Source organism: Stenella coeruleoalba, assembly GCF_951394435.1.
Source record: "Stenella coeruleoalba genome assembly, chromosome: 15".
Classification (NCBI taxonomy): domain Eukaryota; kingdom Metazoa; phylum Chordata; class Mammalia; order Artiodactyla; family Delphinidae; genus Stenella; species Stenella coeruleoalba.
This window is the reverse complement of record NC_137161.1, coordinates 55,461,707-55,482,172: the sequence shown is the minus strand read 5'-3', so window position 1 is coordinate 55,482,172 and position 20,466 is coordinate 55,461,707. Positions and strand designations below refer to the sequence as shown.

The 20,466-nt window shown below is 39.7% G+C and overlaps 1 protein-coding gene across 12 annotated transcripts in view; it reads right to left on the bottom strand.

Annotated features, from left to right (window-relative positions):
* RBFOX1 (RNA binding fox-1 homolog 1) overlaps window positions 1-20,466 on the bottom strand; it is a gene marked incomplete at both ends in the record, with an annotated part of 1,077,914 nt that overhangs the window by 111,540 nt on the left and 945,908 nt on the right. For 11 of the 12 annotated variants that reach the window (XR_013831497.1, XM_079944057.1, XM_079944063.1 and 8 more), the window contains 4 exons: window positions 1,798-1,858; window positions 3,604-3,696; window positions 10,482-10,535; window positions 17,154-17,297. Coding sequence is in view for 11 of the 12 variants with exons in the window: in XM_079944057.1 (XP_079800183.1) it covers window positions 1,798-1,858; window positions 3,604-3,696; window positions 10,482-10,535; window positions 17,154-17,297 (352 nt within the window). The remainder of the gene's footprint in view (window positions 1-1,797; window positions 1,859-3,603; window positions 3,697-10,481; window positions 10,536-17,153; window positions 17,298-20,466) is intronic. The other variant, XM_079944055.1, reaches the window with a different exon arrangement.

Sequence of the window (20,466 nt, the reverse complement as noted above, 5' to 3'; positions counted from 1 at the left end):
TTCATGACATGTAACTCAGCAGTTTGCTTCATTTCATCACTGGGCATTCAAAGTCTGTTGCAAAAATTTTCTATATCATTTAAGGTTATGTCTTGGGTTGTTGGAGCTGGGAAAATGGGTCAGCAGAATAAATAATTCTTCTGGTCTTTCTCCTTAGACTCCTATTATACTGAGGGTATATTTCTGTTTAATTTTGCCCCTTTTAAAAATAAGAACAAACTGGCTTAGCCTAATTGGTAGCCATTTGCACAAGAAAGAAGAAAAACAAAAACAAAACTACCAAATGCTTGTAGTATTGTTTATAATAGAAAAAAAATGTCAATCAGTACGTGAGGCGGGAATAAACCCATATATTCATTTTATGGAATATTATGTAACCACTAAAAAGAATGAATGTAGTCTGTATGTATTAACATTGAAAGAACTCCATATGACTTATAAAAGCCAATTAGAAATGATATGTACACCATGTTCATATAAAAAGAATGCACACACTACTGTGAATGTTATAAATATATACTGAGTACGTATATATACAAGAAAGTGCAAAATAAAGGTATAGACAATAATCTGTAATAGTGGTACCTTCTGAGGAGGTAGCTGGGAAACCAAGGTGGCAGTAGTGTCATTCAAAATATATTTTAGCCTTTTCTTCCCCCCCTTTTTCCTTCCCTCCTTCCTTCCTTCCTTCCTTCCTCTCTCCCTCTCTCTTTCTTTCTTTTCCTTTTTTAATGTCTGTATTTCCATGTTTCATGTGTAATTAAAATGTTAAAAATGGAAAATTCCATAAATTTTTCTTTAAGACTGTAATAAAATTGCTATTTTTTAAAAATCTATAAAACAAAAAATATCTTCCAGTCTCACAATTCAATTCAACCATTAACATTTTGGTGTACTGCCTACCTTAATTCAAATCATGCTATACATATAATTTTCTTATTTTACAATTTTTAATTCATTATGAGGCCCTTTGTAGTCTTCACCCTACTCATTTTAATGACTATAATATTCCACTAAGCTCTAACTTTAACTTACTACATTACATTCTTTCTAATTCTGGTACAATTAAGTATGTGATTAGCACATCAGCAGCCTCCCTCCCCCCATATATCTTAAGAGACATTTTTTCTGAGAAGGATTAAAGAATCAAAATGTGTGAACATTTTAAATAACTCTTCATACATATTAAATCCTTATTATGAAGCGTCTTGAGATGTCTTCTTCTAGAGCAAGGGCAGAAATGCCTTGTCCTGAAGGGGTCTGCAATACACAGCAACACCCTCACCTGCCCCCAAATGCCACTGGTGGTCAACCAGTACTCACTATGGAACTGGTCATGAGACACCATCTAAGGCACTTTTAAAGCCTAATAGCTCCAGAGAAGATTCAAAGCCAGAACCAAATTCTGCAGTCCCACTTCTGGGGATGATTAGTGATCAGTGAAGAGGTGGTGATGAAAAAAGAAACAAACAAAACTTCCATCCTCCTTCAACTAACTCCAATAACAATAAATTAAATTACCCAAGTAATTCCTAAATAAGTACTGTATCTCACTCACATGGGAGTTATTACAGAGAGACTGAAAGAAGGACATGCACTCTTAACCTGAGAACTAAATTTGCCTTTGTCATGAAATTTATCTTATTGGTTCAAGTGGTTCACTGTAGCAGGTCAGCAGCAAGGACACAGTAGCCATGCTGAGGCAAATATGGCTTGTTGAAACAGATTCCCCAGTTAAATTACTTAATAGATTCTGAGGTAGAGACAATTTCTTGTAAAAGGCCAATCTCTACTTACCATTTGTATAAGGGTTGACAGTCTTTTTATTTGTCATTACACGTGCTGTGGCATTATTTACCTATGTACATAGAAAACTCAAATAAGCACATATTCCAGGGCCAGTCCACATTTCAATTAGTTGCATGCATTATGACTGTGATTACTTATTAAAAAAAAAAAACACCAAAAACTAAAATGCATTTTAATTTATAAAAGGCAGTAGGTGCATAACAAAATCATACATTTTTATAATTACATTTACTTCATAACCATTTTAACTTAACAAATCATTTCAATAAAGCAATGTCATATCATTTAAAAGTTTAATAAGGAGACAGTAAAAGCAAATTAAAAGGAACTGCATAATTGAAGACTGAAAAGCATGCGTGTACTCCATGGTAACACAGAAACAATAAATATTTTTTAAACATAAAATAAGGTTCACATGAAGGAACATGCAGTGGAATAGAAGAGGGGAGAGACAAGGTACAAGGGAACATAAATGTCAAAAAAAGGACAAACAAGTTTTAGCCGTATGCAACACTTTACGAGGGAAGAACCATCGGGAAGCAACATCTAGCATTCAACACTTGGAACAAGAGCCTTTTACATCGCAAGAATTAACAAAATCATTCAAGCTTTAAAGTCACAGCTAACAAAAGGATAAAAGAGAGGGTGCATTGTTTAACACAATATGGAGTTAACGATCTGAGTAAGATGTGCACTGGTCATATCTCAATCCAGTCAGTGCCTCCCAGGCTAGCTTAGAACGTACACTCAGTTACAGGCGTACCAATATCCAAAAAAATAGAGCATCAAGAAAACTTAATACAACAAGTCAAAAAAATTCACGTGGTATATATATGTATAGAGATATATCAGCACTAAATACGTGAAACGGCAGATGGATTTCACCACTTACCATTCACCACCATCGCCAGCATGAGTTTGTATACAGTTACCATGGTTACTGAGAGTTTGGTGAGGGGCCTAAGGGTTATCGTCGAGGGTGGGAGGAAATGAAAGGCAAAATATGCAACATCTTACTCCAAAGACTAAAGCATTTTTAACTGGTATTTTTTCTTTTTTTTTTTAAGTTTTAACAAATACTACCCTGTGGTCATTTTGAGGGAGAGTCAGTGGTAGAAAGAGCAGATTCTGAGTATCGGACTTTTAGCGTTTTTTTTTTTTCATGAAGAACGGCCAGATATTGAACAGGAAATCCTGTTTGGTTATTCACTTTGTGATCAAAAGAATATAAAGTTCAAACTGGCTTCTTAAAAAAACAAAAAAAAAAAAAAAAGAAAGGTTTCATGACAAAAACCTCTCACTTTTTTTTTTTTTTCCCAAACAATCGTTCTCTCGAACGCCATTTCTTTCACAATTTGGCTTAATTTGCACACCACTGTGGATCCCTCATCAACCCTGTAGTGGAAAGAAAAAGAAAAGGAAAAAAAAAAAGAAACTGCTCTGTATTTTGTTTTGTTTGGCAACACTCTCTCCACTGCTTGGAATCTACTGCACCCATTGGTTATAAGACATGAAAAATAAAATAATTTAAAAATCCCTTTCAGATTAACCTTTCTTTTGTCTCACTTTTGCCATCCACCTTTTAGCAGTAATAAGAGTAACATAATAAAGGAAAATTTAAAAAAAATTAAGGCCAGTTTTCCTTTTTATATATAAATATATATATATATATATATAAACAATGAGAAGGGAGTAGGGTCACATACAAGACACAATGATGCATCTGAAACAACAAATGAGCGTGAAGCAGACACTTATCAAAAAGATGAAAAGGAAAATATTTTGGACATGCACCTCGATTTTACGGCCCTCTACCACGGTGCCGTGTAATTTCTCCCTCGCCCTGTCCGCATCGGCACTATTTTCGAAAGTTACGAAACCAAATCCCTGCATGCAGGAGGGAGAAGGGAAAACAACATGCAGATTATTATTTTCAGTCAACGACCACTGTGGAACGTTCTCTCGCTTTAATTTCTATTTCTTGTCCTGGCTTCAGTTCTGTAACATGCAAATTAGAGAAATTATAAGAGTACTAAAATGTGCAATAAGTAAGCGACAAATGTGAACAAGATTTTTGTTTTCTGTCACCCGTTAGCTGTCACCCCTGAAGAATTCAAAGAATGATACCAGAAATACCTTTCTAAATGTCACTACAGAAGAAAAGAAATCTAACGGAAAGAAAATGAGATCAAAATAAATGTACAGTGTCTTCACAGAGAAGAAAATGAAATAACGAGGAAAAAAAGGGAACCACTTTCTTGACATGCAAATTAAGAAGAAAAGAAAAGAAAACGTGTGCACAAAATTCAACAATGAATGCCAGAATCTTCTAACATTGCCTACAGAGTCATGCTGTGTGGTTTTAAGACCAACTCTTCTCCATGCAGTTTTAGGGTTATTCAAATTTGTCAATTCTACAGCCTTTATGTCTCAAAAAATAAAAATTAAAAGCCTAAAAAAAAGGAAAGACCTTTTTTTATAATAAATCTTAAACTCTGATCTAATAAGCAAAATAATCCCATGAAATGAATAGAAATAAACATCAGTTGATTAATAATGCAAACAGTTCAAGTAACATTCTTGTATTAATACTTCCCCTCTGACCCTGAAAATAATATACATGCTTCGGAATTTGTCAACTTTCCCGACTACTTTATTAACCCAAAAGGGAAATGTGTATTCATATGGTAAAGTCCTAAGACATTATGCTGGTATTCATTTATCAAATCAACTGGTAGAAAATAAAGAAGCTCCTTTAATAGAATGTCATTTATAATAACACTCTGGGAACTTTTATTGGTCAATAACAAATATACCCTTTTCTGCACCACTGGCATATTTTGTTTAATATTTCAGCCTCAAAAAACAACCCCCCAAACATCGCATTGTTAAAAATCCATCCTTTTTCTTCACTGACACTGTTCCTAAGAAGAGTAACAGAAAATATGACACATTATTTTTACAACCCCTAAAAATATTTGTACATCTTGTTCAGAAATATACACCAACCGTTTGAAACAATTCCAGTGCAAATATGCCCAGCTCGTTCTGGTCTTCACAGTGTAAACTGGGTGAAATAATGCAATGTGCCAGGACTCCTCTTTGTGTTCAGTAATCTTTACATAAAGGAAAAATGCTAGCTTTAAGCTTAGCTGGGGCAGTAGGACAGTCTGTCCCACTAATAAAATAGACCGTCATTACAAATCACAGCTAGTCATTAGCTGTTAACTCTCAGATCCTCATTAGATTGCTAAAGGGATGTCCGAAACTCAGGGTATTTAGAGAGCTGTTACCCAGTGCTTTAACTAAGAGAGAACTTTCCAATATTAAGATGGGCTCATGCATAGAAGAAACTAGCTGTGGATGTCTTCAAGTTAGATTAGATAATTATCTGATAGAGAAAAAAATTAATTATTCACTTGGGGGATTAGGCTGAATTACTCTTCATATTTCCCACAGTGAAGGTCCATGATTAGGGTAGGTCTGAACTATTTGATTAACCTAATAAGGTTACATGCTTAGAAGGACGCTACTTAGTTCTATACATCACTGGTAGGATGCCCACATTTGGTACTCAAAGATACGTGCCGATTAGTTTTGAAATAATAGCTCTTCAACAGGCAAAAGACAGAATTTGGGGGAGGGGGGTCGCTCTATTTGATGGCTCTGACTCTTAGCCAGTGGGTCCCACACTTAGTTGTACATCAGAAGGAACTGGAGAGCATATTAAACATTCAGATTCCTGAGCCCTGACCCATATCTATCGGATCAGAATCCCTGAGTGGAACCCAGAAATCTGCCGAAAAAGTTACCTATGTGGCCCAGCAATTGGGTTTCCATGGCCTCTCATACCACTAAGCACTATCAGAAGGATTCAGTTCTTTGAATGAGTAGAATATTACATTGCCAGTTTCTATAGAGCAATTTAGGGAGTGGAGTGAGTTTTTGAGATGAATATCTATCTGACTTGGTGATTCGTATCTTAAACCTAGGGGTCAGCCAAAATCACATAGGAATGTTCTCTTCCTGACCTCTAAGCCCAGTGCTCTAGCATCCATAGCCATGCCATACATTTAATAAGTAATTAGGGAAACTAGGACTCCGGCTCTATCTGGGGCAATTCTTTCACTTGGCAAGGAAAGGAAGTCCACAGTCCGATGTGATTTATCGATGGAGGGCTTGGTGGCATCATTGTTGTCGACAGGCACTAACAGTCGGTGTCACCGCAGTGCTGGAAGGAACACAGGCAGGAGAAAGTCGAACATGCCACCCACCTGTCTAACACGATCCCAACGAATCGAGTCATTGTGATTGTGGTCTGAGCCCAGAGCAAACCACACTGGCCTAAAAGCTGCATCATGTATGTCAGGGAGCGGTGAAAGTGAAGATAAAAATTTATTCTGAACCCCAAGTTCATAAACTAAAAAGGAATTCTACTCCATTTTCACTTTATATATAAAGTGAAAAATATATTTATTCTCTTTATTATTTTTTTTACTCTCATTATTTTCTGCTAACCTTTTTTTTTTGAGTGGCTCATTTCAACCTGCTGAGATGCCCAGCTGAGATCTGGCAAAGCTGGGTTCATGAAGACCTTGCTCCAGACTCAGTCCCCCAAATACCAAAGGGATTCTCCTACGTGTGCCATTGGACAATCCTACCTCCCACCCAGGTAAGAAGTGCTATGATGTCCCTGGGTCAGAAGATGGCCAGATTCTCATCTGGGGAGCTACACCATAACCAGAGACCACCAGCTGGCCATTGTTAGGCACCCTCTCCATCAAGCACAGGTGCTGTTTCTTTTGACCTGCCTCGTGGTCAGAATTCTGTCTTAAGCAAAATGTAACTTGCAGAATACTCTTAAAATATTTTGAATATTTTTATCTCAGTCTTAAAAAGGGGATCAAAAGAAGCACCTTCTGGACTTGGCCTGGCGAGCACAGGAAGGAACTGAGTGCAACGCAATAGCCCTGTAAAGATCAAGTGTGCAGGAGGGGCTGTATGGGGGGAGTCAGATGCTCCCTAAGTGCTGGAGGAGAGACACTGCTTCCCAGGGTTTACCTTAACAGAGAAGGGGGAGCTAAGAGAAGGTGCAATCCTTCAGGAGAAGAGAATCTGGGATATTTGTGCCCTATGATGGGAAGGCATGACCCCTAGGCAGATAATGGCGACCCTAATGTGGACCAGCCGTGACTTGCTTATTTTTAAATCTTTTTGTGAAACATAAATTCTGATCTTCCTGTATCCCAGTTATTTTTCTACTTTAGTCTTGTGGGATATATTTAGGCGATATCTTCCCTTTTTGTAGTAATACAAATACAATATTTTATCGCTGAAATAAAGGCTCTGAAGTATCCGGATGGATGTGTGCGCTGACTTTTCATCTTACATGAAAATCTGATTCCACCAGTTTCTGGTGCAGAGAACTCCTATCACCTAGAAGAGGAGAGCTGTTGAAAAGGGTCTGAAGGCTCATTTTCCTGTGGGACTAAGGGCTTTATGACCCACTTGTTCCCAATCGCCTTTTCACACGCAGACCCTTCTCCCTGGAAGACCATCTTCCCTCCTTCCCCGACTCATCTTTTTCTCGCAGCTTAAATGCCACTTCTCCCAGAAACCCTCCCAGCTTCCAACAAGATTGGTCTGCCTGCTTGGAGTCTCAGCAGCCTTTTCGCTGAGAACACAGCAAACTCTGTTGCATCTGTTTGTCTTAAGGATCCGTCTCTCAGGCTACTCTGGAAAGTCTGTGAGAACAGGAAGCACTTCTGTCTCGCTCATGTCCGATTCACCAACCTTGTACTGCAATGCAACCAATACTATAGACATCACTGAATCAAAGAGCAGACTGCATTTCCTAGTCTATGAAAAAGCTATCTCTGGCTGCACCCCCCAAATAAAATGTTTCAGAGGTAAATACAACATCTTAAAATCTCCAAAAAGGAAAAATGAATGATAGTATCTCTCACCCTGAAATGCTATCTCATTCCATTTTCCAAGTCTGGCAGATCTTTTCTGAAAGTGATTTCCTTGTTTACTTGCTATCCTTCTATACATGAACTTGTACATTATTCATCCCCAGGATGATATAGATACTGCTTGTGTGTATATAGGTGTATATGCACAGGCACACGCACACACACACACACACACCAAACACCCACATTGAGCCTCCCTCATTGAGCATTGAGTGGCTGTCTTGGGATGGTCCCCAAAGACGACGGCCAGAAGGTCAGCTCCTAGCTTGTAAGCTCTCCTGTATTTCCTGGCTACTTCTCCAATACCAAAGGATGAAAATCAGGTCATACCAACAGTTCAGGTTTCTCGACCATTAAAGTGGAAATGTTCCTTTAAATAAGACCTTTTCCCGTAAAGGATAACGTCAAGTACGAAAGAAGGATATCCCCGTGTGAGCTGTTTCCTTCATTCAGCAGTTCCCAACTGGACTGTCTCCATGACATTCCAGTGGTACCAGTCAGCTCCCACACCTGCAAGACCAGTTCTTTCAGAGGGAGCAAACCCACTGAGAGAGAGGCTATTTTTGATGGTTCTTAATCAAAAAAAAAAAAAAAAAAAAAAGGCTTCACAGCTTCACAAAATCAATCTCTCGATGCAGCAAATTTAAATGGTCTTATTCCTAAAGCCCTAGAGACAGGCTAATCACGAGAACGAGGGAAGAAGTCTTAAAAATAGCACCACCATTGTCCTTTCAAAATAGCAAATGATATTCTTCTAATGTCCTTAAACAGCTCTCGAAAAAAATTAGTTTCCTCCAACTTGCAAAAGTTACAAAACAAAGTACACATGGAATATAAATTAAAAAAAAAAAAAACACCTTTAAAGGCAGCAGTGCTAGGACGCAGGATTAGAAGAAAGTTGGCCAACATCTTCTATAACTTTGCCCAGAATACATCAGTCCTGAGTGAAAAGGATCAGGCGCATTTTTCTCTTAATGCACTTGACTTTGCACATATAGAAATAGTACCTGTAATGCTTTTCATACCACAGCAGAAAGAGAGTTAGCTTATTTTTCCCCCAGCCTGGAGGTCAAACTACTGACATATTACAAGGATGACTGTAAAACATCTGAAATTACACAATGATGAGCTCCCTAAAGTAGCAAAACCAGAGAGTATAATGAATTGATTTTTCTTTTTTTTTTTTACACTCATCTGGAATATCACACCACCATTTTGACTGTGGAAAAGAGAATACTGGCATTTTCTTTCTTCAATTCAATCAGCATTATCCTATTAGGTTAATACTAAACCTATTTAGGACGAAGAGGGTACAGACTGTCCAAGGAATAATAAAGGATTGCTTTGTGGGGAGGAAATGGTTACTATACCCAGGAGACTGGCTCTTGCCCCCTCAGGTAAAACCTGTTCTTTTTAGTAACCCTCCTGGATGCTGGCTTGTCCCAAATTGCCTGTGTACGAAAAGCTCTGGGGCTGAACCTGGGATCTCTCTGTGCTTGGTAATCAACTTCTCTCCATCCCCACTTTCACAGTCTGGGGATGTGAAGGCAGCTGAACATTCCTGGCAGACCGGAAACCAGGCAGAGTTATTGAACGTGTTCCCTTTCTAGTTCCTGATGTCAATATCCAAGTCTTTTGCAGCATCCTTCCCTGTTACCACAGTATCTGCGGCTGCTCTGCCAAATGCACTGCTTTCCTCCGGGGAGATTCTGATGGCTCTCTTGCATTTTCCGTCGATGCAGGTAGAAGGAGGATGCTTTAGCAACCTCGAAGCCCCAGGGGGCGAAGGGCTAGTTTGCATTCAAAGGAAGCGAGGGCGTGTGTCAAAAACAGGAAGACACAGGGTTTATCAGTTTCACCACAGCCCTGGTAGGTTTGTTAAAACACAGATTGCTGGGCTCCAATTTCTGAGGATCTGATTCAATAAGGTCTGGGTTGGACCCTGAGAATCTGCATTTCTAAATTCCCAGGTCGTGCTGATGCTGCCCATCTGGATACTGCTCTTAGATGACCACTGATACAGAAGATGTTTTGGAAGAGTTGGGCTTTTTTTTCCCTACCAACCTATTTCCATTTTGAAGTTGCTGGAGTTTGACCACATAACCTCTGATTTTTACTAACACTGTTAGCTCTAAGAAAATCTACTTAAAAATTGGTTTCCCAGAAAAAAAAAAAAAAAAAAAAAGCTAACTAAAAGCAATGGCAAATTGCAAAATGTGGGTGGGTACACAGACTAATGGATCAAGTTTTATTCAAAAGGTTGGTGTATATTAGATTTTCTCCCCTACAACCCAGGAAAAGAACTGCACTTTATTAATACAGAATAATCACATATTTACCTGCTCATGAGACTATCAACTCACTTTTTAATATAAAGAACATAATTATCACTGAAAAACAAAAATGTAGCAACAACATTATTTTTTTAAGCATGGGTAGTTTTCCTCTGGAAAATTTGATATATAGACATTCTACAGATATATATAAAACAGCGATTTAAAATTACCCCCTCATACATTTTAAACTGAATCCAATGTAGTCCCCACCATTTTGGAAACGGGAGGTGGTCCCTAAAGGAATTCCCACGGAAGTGTATTTTCACAACGTACTGATTAAAACAGTGCAGTTGTTTCCCCGTATTAATAACAAACATTTCAACATAAGCTAAACAATTCTAAAGTGAATGAAGTTGCTTACCTTTGAGCCTCGCTCATTAAAAATAATTTCAACATCTAAGATTTTACCAAATTGCTGCAAAGAAATAGAAATATTTTATAAGCAAGAAGAGAAACACACTGAATCATATTATGCGCATGGGTAATTGTGCCCCAAGTCAGAATTTGTTTTCTCTTTTAATGTCAAGGATATACATTTTATGTTGTTCTTTCATTAAACGATGCACTTGAACCAAGAGAAAATACAACCGCATGTATTATTTCCAAATTATGGCATATCCCACCATATAAGCTATCAGAATAGGGGCCCAGTACCAAGTATGTAATCGAGAGGTTAATTCTACTTTTCTTTCTTGATATGTGAGTGATTGCCTTCCCAGGCACTGAGCAGCAAAGATTAAAAACAGCTAGTATATACAAGGGCTCTTCTAGGGTACGTCACTAGCCACTGGGCAAAGCCCGCTTGGTAAAGTGGGATTTTGATAGTAAAATATCCGACTAGAATGGGATGTTGAGGATTTTGGACCTTGGCTCTGCAAAAGCCAGGAGCAGCCAGGCCATACAAGAGAAGTAAAGATAAAAGGAAGATCCACTACACAGACACCCATCACAAGCAAGAAACCAGCACAGTTGTGGTCTATCCTCAGGCTGAAATGTACTTCTTTCAAGATGATTCTCCTTGTTGTTAAACAAACAGATTTTAGACAATTAGCGTGAATAGGCTTTATAAAAAGTGGAAGAAACTCAACATATTCAAATCTAGAAACAAAGTTTCAGATGACAAATACATTAGGTAGCCTGATAAAATACAGATGCTTAGTTAAATTTAAATGTCAGATTTTTCAGGATAAGTGTACCCCACACAATACTTGGGACATACTTATACTTAATAAAATATTTGTTATCTGAAATTAAAATTTCTGATATTGTGTCTTGTATTTTGTAACTTACTATGACTAGTAACAGACTACCCTAGTAGTCCTAGTGACACACGCACATCAGTCTGTAATTCACACTTAAAAAATGGGAACATGGACCCCGCTCCAAAAGCATTTGATAATTCAAAATCCTTTTCCCTGATGCTGGAATCCGTTCTGTTTTCTTAGATCGCATGAAGTCGAATGGGCATTTTTTGAGTGTGGTCTGTTCTACATGAGTACAGGTGGGAGACAGTAGCGCAAAAGTGTGTGACAAGGCCCGGGGGAAAATCAGATAGAAATTTTACCCTGACGCAGAATGAGAGCAAATGCCTGTTTCAGTGATTAAAAAACAAACAGAACAACATAAAGTAAAATTTCCATCCTCTTTTTCCCTGATTTTGAGCCTTCCTATTGTTCCATTTGCTTTTGCAGCCTGAATTTTTATTACATCTTTTATAACCCTAGGAGATTCTGTATTCTGTCTCTCTCCACTGGGTGGAAAGCCTTAAGCAGCCTTTGTGTAGCAGAGGATGGAGCCATGGGGAGGGAGGGGCAGGAGAGAAAGGGAACAATTAGATACAGAGAATTAGGGGCAGCTTGACTGACCCATGTGCACCACTCACAGAATACTGGGAGGCCCGGAGAGTAAGTGTCAAGAAGGTCTTACTGAGATTCAAAAAAAAAAAGAAACAAAAATTTGGAATATACAGAGGCTATCCTCTGGAATGTACAAATAAATCTACATTACTCAGAAAGACAGAAAAACATATGTATGCTCCAGTGGAATATAAATAGCTCAAAATCTTGAAATGAGAGTAGTTTTGACTATGAGAAAAAGAAACCCAAAGCTATGTCATCTTGGGTCACAGAAATGTGCCCATCCCTCAGGATATGTACCCATCCAGTAGATTACAGACTTGAATTCTTCTTGTGGAGCAGAAGTGCTTCTCTACTTCAGAGAGAAGTAGAAGGATAGGAAGAAATCAAGAAGAGAAGGCTCAACCAGGAGAGAAGATGGAAGGTCTACATCTCTAGCATGCCGTATGGAAATACCAAGAAACAAGCAGCTAACTCACCCTGTAATTTGTGGACACTAAACTATTCTTTTGGTCAAGAGAAGATTCTTCTACTGCATTTTCCGTGCCCTTGATTTGGGCAGAGAAAATCGTTAAAAATAGAAGATAATTTTCAGATTTGGGAAATGCAGGATTTGCCATTGAAAGGTGAAGTGAATTTCATAGTTAAAAAGTCCTCCAGCTTTGTGAACTCCTCAGAAGCCATAATTCTGATATAACCTCCTTAGAATATTCAGTCCAGACAGATGCTATCATATTTATTTCAGGCCTAAGAGGCTGGAAGCACACATATTTATGGATAGAGAAGCTTGAAAAGGACTTCCTCTAAAACCACGAAGCAAATGTCATCCATGGAACATTCTCTAAGCAGTCAACACAAAAACGCTTCCTTTAAAGTAAGATCTGGTTGAGACAGAACCAATGAAAAGGTAATCTTCACATGTGTCATTCCCTGAATGGAACAATGGCACCATATGCCCTGAAACGGCCCCCAGTGTTTGCCTCTTTGGCAGTTGCCACTGGGTGGAAGATCCTCAAAGCCAGTGAAACAAGCCATAAGAAGAATGCTGATGTAAGCCCCCTTCCTAAGGCAGTTGTGTACTATATTTATAGTATCAACAGTTTAATTGGGAAGTTTGGTACTAATGATGTAAACACAGCTGGCACATTTTCCATTTAAATAGACACAACTCATTCGCAGACATAACTAGGATTTGTTTGCTCAACACCGACATTCAGCCGTGCTCAACAACATCTCAGAATCCAGGCGAGGTGTTTCAATAGCTGTGTCAAGGATAAAATCCAGGAGCTTACAGGCACACACTTGGGCAAATAGGTACCACCCATTTTTTGATATTCTCAGATCAAATAATATTTCTCTGAAAACCTCTGAAAAGTGTTCAATGGATACAGTATAAAACATGAAAGTAAAGCTTAGTTCAAAGAGTGTGCATGGAGGCTAAGAAAAGGCATCATCCCAGTTTTCTTAGGGTCGGCTTCATGTTTTGGATGCAGAATAGAAGGCAACATGCCATGTCCGAAAACATCTCTATTTTGTTATACATCAAAGGTGATCGTGAAAGCTTCTTTTCTTCTCTAATGAAAACTTCTTTTGCATGTTCTGAAAGTCATGTAATCTGTGTCTGGTGACAATAGAGAATTCAGTGGATCATATTCATGCCCCAAAGGCCTGTATTTTGATAACGAAAGCAACGCTGTGCCCTTGACAAGGCAGTGGTAAAATCTGAAGCCAGTACTCACTGAATAGCTGTTTCTGAAGACAATTCTAGAATGAAATGCCTTGTATCAGAGGCCTGGATCTATAATCACCACCTCTCTCACACCGCAAATGCTTACTATTAAATATTAAGTTAAATTGAGCTTTTTATTCAAGAGCAAGACATTGTGATTAATTTGGTGGAAATCCATACATTGCTTTCATGGGTTCATTGAAAATTCAAACGGAAAGGAAACGCATGCTCTGACATGATCAAGAAGTAGGTAGCTGGGGCCAGAACCAAGGCCCCTGATAATATAAGATCCCATTCACTCACACGCCAACTGGTGTTTTAAAAAGATTGGCTTCTGCTTTGGATGTTGTGGCCACATCATGTTTTGACCAAGGAAAGTTCCATCTAAAAAAGAAAAAAAAACCCAGGAAATCTAAGATGACCTGGATGATTTAATGCCAAACACTGGAACAAATTTATCCAAAAGAGAAGGAAGTAAAGAATATAAAGCAAGGGGCTTCCCTGGTGGCGCAGTGGTGGAGAGTCCACCTGCCGATGCAGGGGACATGGGTTCGTGCCCCGGTCTGGGACGATCCCATGTGCCGCGGAGCGGCTGGGCCTGTGAACCATGACCGCTCAGCCTGCGCGTCCGGAGCCTGTGCTCCGCAACGGGAGAGGCCACAACAGTGAGAGGCCCGCATACCGCAAAAAAAAAAAAAATATATATATATATATATATATAAAGTGAATTGTGAAAGAAGGGAAACCAGGATTCTGACAAAGAGACACTAAAGCCACACATTAAAAATAAAATGTTGAGGCACCTGCGGTAACCATTAGGCCTGCAGGGGTTGCGAGCTTCACGGCTGAATTATTCATGGTTACAGAAGTTGTTCTAAACACTGCCACTGAAAAAGGAGGCTGTTTTTCCATTGGGTTTTGGTTTTGGTTTGAAATCCCCATGGCCATACTGAACAAAAGAGACCAAGAAGAAAAACGCAAAAATCTTTGTGAGGGTTTTTCTCTGCCATCTCACAACTTGTAGCCCCTGCCAGAGTGAAGGGACCAGGGCAAAACAGCAACAAAAGGAGAGATGACATCTCCTGTCTCAATGACTTGGAAAACACCTGACTGGGATTAAAATGTGATTTCTTAGAGTCACTATGAACCGAAAGAGGAAACCACGTTTAATTCTCTCAACTGGAGTGGAGGAACCGATCAGAATGTTTACAGATGCCTTTTCACGTGATTCATGCCACTAAGTGTATCACGTAACCACACGAGTTTGCCGCCACCCAGGTTTGGCCAGGAAGGATACATTTTTTGCAGTATTAAAATTCCATGGCTTCAGAATGGTGGTTGTAAACCAAGGATGTCTCAGAGTTATTGCAGAGTCCAGGAATCCGTAGGTCCCCGATGATTTTTATGGACAAAACCCATGAAAAAATCTTGCATACTTTAAAAATTGGACAGAGAGGCAGTTTGTGATGAACTGAATTAATTTCAGAATTACCGAATGCTGCATTTTCTGAATAGATAGATAGATTCTAAGTGTAGCTATCATCTTGTCAAATCCACATCTTGTCAGTTGCTTGAAAATTTTGACTTACAAAAAGTAGCTCTGAAACTAGTAGATTTTGATCAAGGTTTGACAACCGGTAGCACGATTCATCTTTTGGCAAGACTTTGCTCTATGCCACCTGTTCTACCCCGATAAGAATAGAGAGGCTCAGATATTCACACAAGCAGGATCTCTTCTTCGGAGTCTAGCTGTGAATATTTTGAATACCTTAGCAGTGTAGCCCTCTGGTAACTTTCAAGATAACAAAGAAGACAAGCGAGGACAGAGCATCCTCAGGGGTGGGAGTTAGGGTGTGTTGCAATGAGTGACACCAGAGAAGAGCACAGGATGGTCATTAAGAGGACCAAATTCAAAGCCAGCATCCCAGTGACACTTGATGAATTAAGACACATTGAAGAACAAGACAACTTCTGAACCTGACGTGGCAAAAGGGATCTAATTCTTCTGGCTGTTGATCATTCAAACCTGGTCTCACTGCTTTACACACACTTAACCTTGGCTTTAACTTTGAATGTTCTGCACTTTTCAAAGTCATCTTTGACCTGAAAGTGCCCGAGGGTATCTCTGCTCTGCAAGAGTTAGAGGGCTCAACTCAAGGTTATTACCAAATGAGAGAGATAAAAGAGCAGAAGTTGACCTTTTCCACTGAAATGTCAGGATTCAAGCCTGGGTATCTTAAATATGAGGACGCTTCTTTGCTTTTGTGTCAGATGCACACTTGATAAACATCATGCATGTTAAAGAAAGTGTTCATGCTAACCCCTCCATTGTGGAGTGACGACACAGAGCTCGCCTTTTCACATGGGGAAGGAGATCTAGTTGGCTCAGAGCTAGGCATTAAAGTTGAGCCTCTTCTTATTCCTTTTGTAATATCTGCATCCATCCAAAAAGCTTTTAGAAGGGGAATCTCTAGGCCACCAACCTCTACTCTAAGTCATATGTTAAGGACGTAGTTTTGTTCATTGAATCCACAGACATTTCCCACCAATGCTGGGCTGTCATAGACAAACAGACTGACTGCATTTGCAAAAATGAATACTATCCAAGTCCTGTCGTAGCTTTGTCCTTTGATGGAACACTGAGTCCAAAGAAATGGCAAACTCATCCCTTCCCAAGGAGGATGGTGCAAATATCGTCCAGAAAAAGAATCAGGGTCACAATGTCCCATGAGCAAGCAACCCTATCATTTCTTTTCTCTGGGTTGGTGGTAGCTTCTGCCCTGCTCTGTGTTCCACCGTGGTGCCTGGGCAAGGCTGTCATTTGTGGCATACGACATCACAATCAAAATCTCTGAATCCTCACCACGGATTCTGGGAGAACGTACATTGCAGGATGCATGTCAGACTCAGAAATCTGTAGTGGTTTTGTTTTGTTTCAGTGAAGCTTTATGCAGAACTAATTATTCTCAACTTCCTCTGAAATCTAGATGCTCAGTGCCTGGGAAAGAGTAAGGTCTGCAGAAATATGTCATGAGTCACTCTTCCTAATAATTTGGCAATTGCAGTAGCAAGAAAAACCAAGGTGGATCATCATGGTTATTTTAGTCATGACATGGGGTCCTGGGCCACTCGATGGGGGATCATCAATGGGCTTGTTGCAACAATGTGTTATCTGGGAGCCCATTTTCCATTTGACATTCAAATTGCTAATTAGAAGAAGTACCATTGGTCCAAGTGGAAAGCTGGTGAACATATGCAAAGAAATTCATACTAAAATCATAGAGATCCTGGCCCCAAGATACCCACAGACTAGGATCTAAAATGCCTTTTTTTCCCCAGCCATGTAAACACCTCACCTTCGTATTATGAATACCAAGAACTTACATGAGGAGGGAAGGGCTCTGGGGATCCCAGAGCGGGCACTGCAGAGGAGAAAGGCAGTACTTACGCCAAACATTTGTCGGAGGTCGGGATCCCGGAACCTGAAGGGGATGTTGGAGACATGCAGCCTCTTGGGCTGGGACTTGTTTTCCGTATTTTCGGAAGGTTGTGTCTGGGGCTGACCATCCGTGGGCGCCGCATCATCTGTCTGCTAAAAGAACAAGAGGAAAGCAAAGAGGCTCTGAGTGGACCCGAATGTTCTTTCCAGTGTGCTTTTGCTTCCCCTAAATGGTAGGAAAATGCCAGAACAAAGGAATAAGGACAGGAAGAAACTGCTGAGTCATTCATTCATTCATCCAACAAATATTTATTGAACATCCACTGAGCGCCCATTACGGATCCAGGATTCAGCAGCAAGCAAAACAACAAAGATGTTACTGTCATGGATCCTAATTCACACAGGGGAAGATAGACAATAAACTCATTAAGGAAATACAGAGCTGGCAGAAGGAGATAAGCACTATGGGGATAAAGCAAGGGGAGGGGCTTGCTGGTACTGGGGTGCAGTGAGTTCTAATAGATAATTAGAGAAAACCTCATCTAGAAAAGGAGAATACTCATTAAAGGTATCCCTTCATCGAGGCTGTTCAAAAATCTGAAAATACGCCTGCATAATTGTTGAGGCCATACAGATAAAAATATTAGTAAATCTCCTAAAACATTTGACGAGGCTGTTTGGTGTTCTGAAGTCCAAGTAACCATCTGCCAGACTTAAATTTTATTTTTTACGGTTTTCATTTTTCATTTCTTGATTGTGCAGGCCTGTGCTGTTCATTATGGTTGACCCCATGTGGCTCTTAAAGTGAAATGGACTAAGATTAAGTAAAATGGGAAATCCAGTGCCTTCCTTGCACTAGCCACATTCAGCATGCTCAGTAGCCACACGTGGCTGGTGGCTTCCATGTCAGACAATGCAGATATAGAACATCTATATCTAGCAAGTTCTGTTGGCCTAAGTTGGTGTAGACAATGTTACATTATTAGCATAACTCATTACTCTGCCTCGCACTCTACCCCATCCCCCAAGTAAAAGCCTGGATAGTATGATATTACATTGACACCCCTATACAGGCAGGAACGAGGAGAAAAGCCACTTTAACATTTGAGTTAATCATATAGGCCATTCCCATACTCTCAGTTCTAGAGTTTTAACATTTCAGAGACGCTTCATTTCTAGATACTTTCTCTGCAATTAGCATGTACTGCCTCTAGGTGGCAGTAGATGCCACCTACATCAGATAACCGGCTTCGTAAAACCCATGCAAGGAGCCCATCAAATTTACCAGCAAGGGATTGTCCCCACCTACTTATAAGCAATTTAGAAGCATTTACCTGGGACAAAACTATCAATGCAGGCAGCTAGGTGTAAAATAATAAAGACAATCTTACCAACTAACATATGTATATATAAAGCCAAAATAACATAGGCATAATTAGTGACTTTCTCGTCAACCCTTGTATTTACTGACAGATTTCACTGGCAACTCCTTCCTAACACACCCTAAATTGTATCTGGAAGTCAAGACCTTCTGGTGGTTGCCATACTGCTCTTCCAAGCTCCTTTGGTATTCAAAACCTACCAGCTAACTTTCTTCAACTTTCAAGGGCCCCATCATGAAGATAATGTACCTGGTCATTTTGCCAACGCTGTTGGATTGAATAAAGAGGATGGTGATCGTTTTCTAATCTGGAAAATGAGCAATAACAATGGCACACACCTTATAAGGTTCTGTGACGACTGAACACGGTAACACATGATGCCGACTTGGTAGAGTTCTCGGCACACAATACAGTCAATAAATGGGAGGTAAGGCAATTTTTAGACTGGCGGTGATTTTTACAAAAATGTCAAAGGACATGTGCAAAAAGCCTTTCAGGAAACATGAAGGAAAGGTTCTCATACGCTTATTAAACACATCTTTCCTGAGCAACTACTATCCCCTGGACACTTAAGTTCGTCCTCCAAAGCATATGCAGTCCCCAGTTTAGTGGAAGTGAAAGAGGTAGAAAAAGACAATTATAATACAGACTATTGAGAGCAGGGGTCAGAATGAATCACAGGGGGCTGAGTAAACTTAAATCAGGGACACACCACAGGCGTGCCGATTCTGAAGGTTACATTTTCACTGGGAGATGTTTAAGAGAAAAGGTAAAGGGGACCAAAACTGTACCAGCAGAGGACAAAGCATGTGGCAGGATGCAGAGAGGTGAATTGTGTTCTGGATTTGGGGGAATACATGTGGACCTTTGTGTCACTAGTTGGTGGGCGTGTGTATGAAGGAAGGGCGGGAGAATACACTGTAGAGGGAGGCAGGGGTTGGACCATGAAGAACCCTGGGTGCAGCCCAAGAGGATACATTTCATCCTAAAAACTAGGAGGAGACACTTAAGGATCATAGCAGGGGTGTGACATGGGCAGTGCGAGACACAAGCTGAGCCATGGGAGATGAATGATAAATGTCTCTTTCCTGGCTGGCTGACTCACCGATTGAATGGGTGAATGCATTATGAGTATATGAAGAAATGAATGAATGAAGGAGTGAACCATCAGCTTTGCCACCTTCAGGTGACAGTTGAAGAACAATATTGTAACACTGAGACCCAGAGCAGGGACTGTATTTTCTCTGCTGGTAATATGAAGTCTGGCGACATACCCATGAGATAGATAGAAATGACTTTGCATCATGAGACTGTCACTTTCACATGGGTCAGGGGTCTTAACTACCCCAACGAAAGACTTCTCTAAGTTTGCAGAAGCAGCAGCTCAGCCCCCATGCTTTCAAGCCCACTTTTTCCCTCTTGTTAGAAGTTGCTGTTTAAATGCAAATTAAAACCAGCTCCTTCTCCTCCCAAGAAGGAAACTTAGATTTGGATTTGTGTATATCTGCTGGATATTTCAGCTTAATAAACCTAATTAGGAATTACAGAGATTATGATTAAACATATTAAATGATTAATAGCATTATGCTGCTCATGTGAAAATGAAAATTAATCATCTTTAGTCAAACAGGACTTTGGAGAAATCTTTGCATTGTTTCCTTTGATAAAAACATACACCGCTCAATTAATCATTGTGTAGCGTGTGCAAATATACAAATGCTCATAAAGGGTTGTGTCGGAATACCTGTGTGTTAAAAGTAATTTCAAAGATAACACGGAAGAAGAAAAACTCAACCAAAAATACTTCAGACATCATAGGGGAATGGAAAGGAAAGGGAAGAGGAGGAATGTCAGGATCCAGAGGTTGAAAAAGAAAAATAGAAAAAATAACCTTTTAGATTGAGCGTGCCTGCTTCTGTGGTGTGATGTAACACAAGATG